The following is a 9,551-nucleotide window of genomic DNA, read 5'->3' as shown; positions in this document are numbered from 1 at the left end:
TGTTATGTCATTAAGTAATACATTGTTTTACGTACTCATAGCTAACCTAATTGATCATATGAGCTTAGACTCTGAATATGGCAAGATGAATAATGTCACTGGGATCCCAGGGGTTTTATTTCTTCTTAAAAATCTCCTTCAAAAAATTTATATGAGCATTTAGATTGGGCTTCATTTCTGCTAAAAAGTGAACCTACCCTGAATTTCAAAGTAGTTTCTCTTTGTCTCTCTGTTTAGTTTTGCTTAGTTTTGAGGTTTATAAGAATGTGGTGTTCCTGCCCTTGCTTTCTTTCACGCATTCATTCCTAGCATTTTCCACATTCATCCATATCATTGCTTGAAGGCCCAATCAGATGGATTAATGGCAGCTGATGATATTCTATAATTTAGTTACCTATTTCCCTGAGCATTTGGGTTGTTTTGGTTTGGCATGTGCATTTTTTAATTTGATAGGTATGTCCAAACAGACTTCCTTTGAAGATGGACTATTTTTTTTTCCAAAGACGATATATAAGTTTGTGTTTTTTTTTCTTTTTTCTTTTTTCCTTTTTTTGTGCTGAGGATTGAGCCCAGTGAGGCAGGGATAGATCTCCCATAGGCTGTCAGGATAAGGGCACTGGAGTAGGAAATTGGGGGAGGGGAGAGATCATGTAAACCTGAAAGGAAGCATCAAGTCTATAGGACATTTGTGACTTGCTACTCCTTGTCAGCTTTAGCCACAACAACTTCTTTTGAGTTAGAATACCTGTTTCTGTTCCTTACAGTTTCAACCACAGCAACTCTTCCTTAGTTACCCTTACCTTACCCCTAGCATTGGCCAACCACAAAGTAGACTCCTACCCAAAATTCTTCCACTCCCTAAAAGATGTGTCAAATAAACTGTACTCTTCATTATGTAACTAAGGGATTGAAATTATGCACTTCTGATGGTTTATTAATCTCAGAGTTTGACGAGCTTGATTGGTTCATTCTAGCATCCTTCACCTCACCAATCACCCGTGCTGGGCCATCAGCTCTGTCTTAAAAACCCCTAGACAACAGACACCTGTTGGCGTCCCTCTTTGGTAGATCTCCTTTCTATTACTTGAATAAATCCTGTTACTTTGTTCTCACCCTTGGGTCTGTGTATTTCATTCCTCCAATTCATGAGACAAAGAACACAACTGTCTAACTCTGTATTACACTAGGAGTGCTGTACCACTGAGTTACCTGCCCAGCCATTTTTACTTTTTATTTTGAGACAGGGTCTCACTAAATTGCTGAGACTGTCCTTGAACTTGCAATCCTTCTGCCCCAGCCTCCGGAGTCCCTGGGATTACAGAGTTGCAGGGATTTTACAGGTGTTTGCCACTATGCCTGGCTTAGTAACTTTTATATTGAGTTTGGTTGGCATTTCTGAAACAAATTTCTGTATTTCAAATCGGTCTTAGAAACTCTTTCATGGGCATTAAAAAGAGACCATGGTAGCTTATGCCTGAAACCTCAGTGGCTTATGCCTGCAATTTCAGTGGCTTGAGAGGCTGAAACAGCAGGGTGGAAAGTTTGAGGCCAGCTTCAGTAACTTAGGAAGACCCTGTTTCAAAATTTTAAAAATGCAAAATGGCTGGGGATGTGGCTTAGTGTTTAAGCACTCCTGGGTTCAGTCCCTTGTACCAAAAAAGGAAAAAACAAAAAAACACCTGTGCTCTAAGGAGGCATCCATGGGGGTAGTACTACGACTGGTTCATCAGGAGGGCCAAGTGGGAAATTCTGTAGGTATCTGAGACATATTTACTGTGATTGCCCAGAATTATTACGGTGGTGGAGGCTGGGGTAGGTGTGCTCATTGTATTCCATAAATTGGCAAGAAAATTAGATTTTATTTAAAGCCCAGCTTTAAAGGAAGATAGAGGAAACTTTTATGTTACAAATTTGCATCTTGACAAACCTGAAGAGCTGGAAAAGCTTTTATTAGAGGTGACAAAGTGGGGCAAAAGGCAAGAAATATACATGTGTAGATTTAGTTAGACTGTGCTGGACAGGGAACGTGTCAGTGGGTCAAGAGGAGTAAATTTCTATTCTCAGCTTCCTTGGTGTGTCCTTGGAGTTGGGGAGGAAAAATTCTTCAGTCGTACACTGAATATGAGGAAGTTGCCCCTAATTTCAGAAGGGCTCTCTATTTCATAGGGAGTCTGCTTTGCTGCAATCTAGCAAAGCCTCTTCAGCATGATCTTTCACCTTGGCTAGTTTTTGAGATTAGAGGCAAATGAAAAAAAAAAATTTTTTTTTTCTCCAGAAAGGATTTATTGTGACAGAGGAAAAACAAATGAGACTGACCTTGAGACAAGAACCTAGGAGGAGGTCCCAAGAGGAAATCCTGCTTATGGTCAGCAAAAAAGGTGTCAGAGTATCTGGCACAACCTTTCCCCTGTCCTTGAGCAGGGTGGGGACTCCACATAGGAAGGGAAGAGAAGAGAGAGGGATCAGAGTACAGATGTGTTGTTTCTATTCCACGAAAGGGCACTGTTTCTTATAATCCAGGTGACCTTAGGGAAGGGAATCCCCTTAATTTGTTTTTGCTGGGAGTATACCAGGTTTGTCCTCACAGTAACCTCCCATCCTGCTGCGGGAAATCCCCAACTCCAGTGCAGATTATTTTCTTCCCTTTTCCTTCCATGGAAACAACAAAACATGTAAGAAGAGCAGGACTATAAAAATAAAGGTATGCATTTGAACTCTCGCTGACCAGCTGTTACTCATTCATATGACTGTGGGTGAGTTGATGACTTGTTTATCAGCAAAGATACTACATTTAAGAGTCTTATGAAGTTCCTGAAACATAAGTACTCACTAAACATTATTCACTTATTTATTCATTTATTAATTCATCATGGATTTAGTAAATATTATTTCCTGTGCCAGACAGCACTAAAACAGACTGAATTTGGGGCTTCTCTGAAATTAAGAGCAACTTCTTTACCATGACCTAAGAATGGAAGCTCAGGGTCTGTTCCCCTGAAGAAGCTGAGAATGGAGATTGTCCCCTCCCCAGGTGAGTCTAACACAGGCTAAATCTGCACAGGTACATGTCCTGCCCTTGGTCTCACTTCCCTGCTGCTGCTTCTTTAAAAGCTTTCCTCTCCTTTTGAGATTTCAAAGACGGAACTTTTGAAATAAGTCCCTTCTACCTTCCTTTAAAGCTAGCTGGCTTTGAAGAAAACCTATTTTCCAACTAATTTAACTCCGAATATTTTTGGAAGAGTGAGTGTTACTGTAGCCTAGCCTCTTCCCCTGGTCTATTATTGATGCCTCAGCACTAGAACAGAGCTGAGGATAGAAGTTCACTAAAACACAATCACAACCCTTCAGATTCCTACTCCCTTCAGACAAGCATATGGTCCTGCTGCTTGGAAAATGTGCCCTAAAAGTTTTTTGTAGGAAGTATGGGAGGACAGAAGAGGGTCACATAACCCCAAATTAGAAAGGAGTAGAAAAGATTTCCTGAAGGAGATGCTGCTTACACTGTGGGTTCACATACTTTGATGGTGTGAAGATAGACTTGGGGAGAAGGCATGCTCACTGGTTGAGGATGTGAGAAGGCTTAGTGTGTTCAAAGATGTGCAAGGAATTCAAGGAACCATGAATGGATGCAGCTATGTAGAAATCTGCAGCTTCTGTTGGAGCCATGAGCATAGATCTGGTGGCAGTAGGAGATCAATATCATTCTTAGGAAATGTCATCCCCAGGAATGGAGCCCTGGAATGCATCCTCCTGGTGCCTCTGGCCAGTGTTCCTGCTGCCTCTGATACTGCACTTGCTGGCACCAAGATACTGTCAGGAACTGAGGCAAGAAGGACAGAGAATGAAAGGGCATGAGGAGAGAATGATCTGATTTGCAGCAGCTTTACCACCTACTCTCCCTCTCCCTGTTGACTTCCAGCAATGATATGAAGGTGTAAAAGTAAAAGAAGTTTACTCAAGTCTGGGTTTGTGTAGCTTTTCCTTTCTTTTCTTTTCTTTCCTCCTCCTCCTCCTCCTCCTCCTCCTCCTCCTCCTCCTTCTTCTTCTTGGATCAGCAAGCTTTACTTTATTCAGTATTCAGCGGCAGAGTCAATTGGTCAAACATCTGGCATGGCTCATTTTTAGGGCAGAAAATGCCTTTTCCTTTCTTTTCTTCCAGGCCCTTTCTCCATCCCTACTGTACTGCATGGCTTTCTGTTTCCCATTTGCACTTAACCTGAGTTGACATTTTTTGCCTGGAAACTGGGGACGTTTCAGAATGTCCAAATCCTATTGGACAGCGGATGCAGGGCAGCCAAAGGTCAGCACCTTGATTTTTTAATCACAGGATAACATGGACCTGAAGCGAGATCTGAAATGAGAACAGCAGGGTCCAGTGGTTTCTGATATATTTCATCAGCATTCTTCCCCTCATACTTATCCTACGTGCTTAAAACAGTTGTCCAAGTGTTGGGGATGTAGTTCAGTGCGATGGTTCTTGCTTATTGTGCATGAGGTTCTGGGTTCCATTCTCAGAACTGGGGGAAAAAAAGTAAATACAGTCCAAAAAATACATAAAAACACTTAAGTAATAGTCTTTCTACTTTTATTAACTATTTAATATTATAATAAGAGCTTCACAAGAAAGATGTGATTTATATTAGGCTTTTTAGGTATTGGAATGAACTGTTGGATTTCCTTACTCTCTATGGGCACTTCTGTAAATCCAAGTTCTCTGGGATGGAGCCCTTCTCCCCCAGAATAAAATGAGATCATTTAAGATCTATCATTTAGTGAAGGTACAATAGGTAGCCACTACAAACACAAAAAACAAAGATGATACATTGGAATTTTTATAGGCTTCTTACTTTGAAAAATCAAAGCACTTTAAATAAATTTTTAAAAACTGTTGGCTCCATGGCAATGTCCTGAGAGTTTGTGAAAAGGCAGTGATACATTTGGAATGTCAGAAGGAGGGAGTGATGGAGTTAATTTCCTGAAGCTACATATTTCATGCATGCTCCTTTGGTCTCAATCCAAATCTGAAGAATGAGGGAGTTTGCAGTGCCTTTAGGTATCTCTGAGCTCTCAGTTCTAAGGAGCTTCCAGGAATAGAGGTGGAGAAATAAAAGCACTGTGGTATAAGTGTGTATGTGGACCGTTTTGGTATGTGGAAGGTGGAAGTCAGCAATTATTTGTTGGTTTAAGATTGTTCTGACATGGTGTACTTGGTTTGTAGAAAGTGTGTGGGAGAACTTAAGACCCAGGAATCCCAAATTCTTTGTAAATCAGGCACAGTGGCACACACCTGCCATCCCAGTGACTTTCAGTAACTGGAGAGGCTGAAGCAAAAGGATCACAAGCTTGAAGTTGGCCTGGAAAACTTAGCAAGACCCTTTAAAAAAAATATATATATATATATAATACATATATACATACATACACACACACATATATATGTGTGTGTGTGTGTGTGTGTGTGTGTATGTATATGTATATATATATATATATAAATGTTTTTAGCAAGTTTTTCTAAGTCTATAAGACACTTAAGAATCCTCTCCAAACATCTCATTTTATTTTTTTTCCAGTTTTCATATTTTATTTTTTTTGTATTACAATTCTTATTACACATATAGAGCACAATTTTTCATATCTTTATATATAAAGTATGTCCACATCAATTCATGTCTTCATACGTGTACTTTGTTTTTTTTTGCATTACATTTCTTATTACACATATATACCACAATTTTTCATAACTCTGCCAAACATCTCATGACAAAAAAACCATCAGTTAAAAGAGATGAGCCAGGCACAGTGGCGCATGCCTGTAATTCCAGTGGCTCGAGAGGTGGAGGCAGGAGGATTGAAAGTTCAAAGCTAGCCTTAGTAATTTAGCAAGGTGCTAAGCAACTCAGTGAGACCCTGTCTCCAACTAAAATACAAAATTGCGCTGGGGATGTGGCTCAGTGGTCAAGTTCCCCTGAGTTTAATTCCCATGGTGAGAGAGGGTGGGGGGAGAGATTTGCCTGATGTAATGTAGCATGTGGCACCCTCAGGACTTGAACTCATGTCTCATTTCAGGATTATTTTTCCTGTGTCTTCTCCAGGTATATTTCATGTATCCTGCCCAGCTAGAGTGAACAGGCATCCTGCCCAGCTAAAGTGAACAGGCTATTCACAGCCACATCACTCCACATCAGTCATGACTGTCACCACCTGGGTGGTCTTGCTCTCAGGAAGGCAGTGATTGATGGAGTGTTCCTAAGAGCAGCGGGAGAGGGTAAACAATATCACAGATATTGAAGACAGTGAAGGACCAGGGCTGCAGAGTAGATAGTCACAGGCAGAATCAAGAGTGCATAGGGGAAGGAAAAAATTCTCAGCATCCAAGGGCCATCCATGCTTAGAACAAGCAGAGCAAATGGGTTGCCCCAGGGGAGAAAGTCCTGAACAGAGAGTATTCTTTGTTTATCAACTCCACTCCAGCAAAAGTGAAAGAAAATTCAGGAGAACATTCAAGACCAAAGGGCACAGCCATGATGGACACTACAGCAGTCTAGCAGGGGATTTCCAACTCAACTGCTCACATATAAGCTGGACACAGGGTCCCTTTTCTCACTCTCCTGTCTGTTCCCTTGATTGCAGAGATGGCTGCCTGTGAAGTACTTTCTGTAAGTTGGGATTTGATAAAGAGACTGGGGAAAGGAAAATTACTTCCAAGAGTTGAGGAAACATCTAAGGAATAGAGGAAGGACTGTGCTCTGGAAGTGAGGTGGCTGGGAGGCATCGTGAAGGAGTGGAAGCAGATGCTGATAGCTGCTGGGAAGGAAGGTACTCTGAAGAGAAGCCAGTCATCTGGTTACATGGCTCTAGAGTACTCTTTTGAATCAGAACTTGGACTGGCTGCCCTTAGGGAGAACTGGTAGTGTAATGTGGAACTTGGTTGGATGAGTTCTTTGTCTCCTGAATTCAAAGAATGAAATCCATGAATACAAGGGTGAGCAAAGTCACAGGATTTGTTAGAGTAATAGAAAGAAGAAAGAAAGCAGAGCTCCCAAAGGGGATGGTGTTCCAAGAGAGGGCTGCTAAAGGTGTCTATTGTCTAGGGGCTTATATGAGTCTACAGGGTTAAGGAAGTTAGTCTCTGGCCCAATTCTGGGTAAGGCACGCAGGGCCCATGAGCTCTCATGAGCCATTTGGTCCAATCAGGTTACTGTGCCGTTTTTGGGAGGGGTTCTGGGAACTAGGCAATAGCTGTCTCACTATTAGTTTTTCTTCTTACGTAAGAATGAGCCTGACGTTGATGAGGCCTAATTTTTGTCTGTGGTCTCTCAGCCTTGCTACACTAAAACCTGCCCTTGAAAGGTCCCAAATTTCCTATCTTTCTATTCCAGTCTTTTCTCCTACCTTAGTAGAAATTGAGGGAGGGAGGATTATGCTCAACAGGAATGGAAAGAGTTGAGATTTTAAAATATTACCAGAGTTCTTAAACTTAACTTTCCCTCTTTTCCTAAGGAGAGTTGATGGAAACTCATTTACCTTTTTGTTAAAAACCTAATATATGACATTAAATAAGAATATATAGAGAGGCTGGGTGTGATGGCCCACATCAGTGATCCCGGTTGCTCAGGTGCCTGAGGCAGGAGGATTTCAAGTTGGATGCCAGCCTGGGCTGCTTAGCAAGACTTGGTTTCAATAAATTTTTTCAGAGGTCTTGGTACAACACTTGCTTAAAAAGCCTAAGGCCCTGGCTTCATATCCTAGGTACTGAAAAAAAAATGATTCTCAAGGCCAGAAGATATCCTCTGTGACTATTTAAAAGAACACCGTACTAAGGATAAAACACCTCTGTATTGTTAGTTTCTTTCTTAATATGCCATTGCTTTATAATAGCTTACATATTACAGTGATACTATGCTCAGTGTTATTTGTTCATCTATATTTCTTGTATTTTTATACATATACCTACTGTATTGTGGTATATGATCTTTTAAAATTAGACCAGGGCCTCACTCACAGAAGGTAGCACTGTACCTAAATCTTGCTACAATTACAGGGAAAATATGAAAGATAGACAAGATCACCCCTGTATAGCCTGAGAAAACATCTCCTATATGTCACACAAAAATATCTAAATCAACCTAGATGCTACACCTGTTTGTTCACTGTAGTGTCTCTTCTCTATGTTAAGCATTGCCCATTTTCCCATGAAGCTGCCAAGTCTTAGAAATTTGCTTTGGGAGTTATTTTCAGAATCTTTTGTACATCTTTTTGAAGCTTTGTATGGTTAACTTTTGACACTTGACAAACTTGATCACTAGATAGGTGAGGCAGGTAAAATAAGGTGGGAAATAATTCATTGCATTTTGAGATGGATAAGAGGTATTGTTCAAAAGGAATGAGACTAATGTTCATGTTTGTGTTATAATCTGGGAAATCCCAAACAGAAATTCCAAGGGGAGGAGGGATACAGATAATTGGAGAAGAGTTGGAGAGCCACACAGACAGTGGAAGGGTAGGACAGCAATTAGGGTGAGAAAGCAAGAGGTTATAAAAAGTGGCAGTTATTTTAGGCAATGTATTGTGGTTTTCTTTGCCCAGGTGAATGTCCATTCTGAGGAAAGGCCCTTAATGACCTTTCCTGCCAGCTCGAAAGACAGAGTGAAGAAGATCAATGAACACATCAGGTCGAAGACTAAGATTCCTGTTCAGGACCAAGTCCTTCTGCTGGGCTCCCAGACCCTAGAGCCACAGAAACCACTGTCATTTTATGGTATTGACAAGGAGAACACCATTCACCTCACCCTGAAGGTGGTGAAGCCCAGTGACAAGGAGCTGCCTTTGTTTGTGGTGGAGGCAACAGATGAGGGGCAGAGGCACCTCCTGCAGGTGCGAAGGTCCAGCTCTGTAGCCCAGGTGAAAAAGATGATTGAGACTGTGTCTGGTGTGACTCCTGAGACCCAGATTGTGACATGCAATGGAAAGAAACTGGAAGATGGGAAGATCATGGCGGATTATAGCATCAGAGAGGGCAATTTACTCTTTCTGACACGCTTTTGTATTGGGGGTTGACTATCTTGGGGACGAGGTGGTTACCCAGAGTAGAGTTTATTTTCTTAGCTCTTACTCAGCAACAACATTTTTCATGATTTCCCAAAATTAATGAGAATGAGAGAATAGAGGAAGTTTGGGGGGTGGGAGGTAAATTCTACCATAATTGTTATGATTCTACCATAATTGATGGCAGGATTGTTACTAAGAATAGAAGATAATGTTTTCATTTTAGAGATAGCATTCAAAGCTGACTTGAAATTTATGTTGTCCAAATCCCCATTTCCTTTCCAGTAGGATAAGATATTAAGTTTAGGTTGTGATACAATTCTACTGATTTTTTAATGTTTATATATCAAGCTTAGTGCTTTATCTGTAATATCACTCAATAATCAATGAACCAAAATAAATTTCCACTTATTATGAATTAACTTTTTTTACTTCAACATGATTACAATCCAATTAATAAGTAATTTAGAAATTCAATCTAATTGCACTTTTCTTATTTAAAGTTT

The 9,551-nt window shown here is 40.7% G+C and overlaps 1 protein-coding gene across 1 annotated transcript; it reads left to right on the top strand.

Annotated features, from left to right (window-relative positions):
- The first annotated feature begins 6,530 nt into the window (after nt 1-6,530).
- On the top strand, nt 6,531-9,463 carry Ubd (ubiquitin D). The gene is made up of 2 exons (XM_046448518.2): nt 6,531-6,656; nt 8,587-9,463. The coding sequence occupies exons 1-2, from the start codon at nt 6,633-6,635 to the stop codon at nt 9,055-9,057; spliced, it is 495 nt and encodes a 164-aa protein (XP_046304474.1). The 5' UTR covers nt 6,531-6,632; the 3' UTR covers nt 9,058-9,463.
- The last annotated feature ends 88 nt before the right edge of the window (nt 9,464-9,551 follow it).

The sequence above is a fragment of the Marmota monax genome, unplaced genomic scaffold (assembly GCF_021218885.2).
Source record: "Marmota monax isolate L192 unplaced genomic scaffold, Marmota_monax_Labrador192_F-V1.1 WCK01_AAM20220418_F8-fsc00393, whole genome shotgun sequence".
Taxonomy (NCBI): domain Eukaryota; kingdom Metazoa; phylum Chordata; class Mammalia; order Rodentia; family Sciuridae; genus Marmota; species Marmota monax.
The sequence above is the reverse complement of the archived record's forward strand: the minus strand, read 5'-3'. Positions and strand labels throughout refer to the sequence as shown.

Coding starts and splice junctions, on each gene's coding strand:
- Ubd (XM_046448518.2), top strand. CDS start 6,633: ATGGCTGCCTGTGAAGTACTTTCT. Junction 6,657..8,586: donor CTGCCTGTGAAGTACTTTCT/GTAAGTTGGGAT, acceptor TTCTTTGCCCAG/GTGAATGTCCATTCTGAGGA.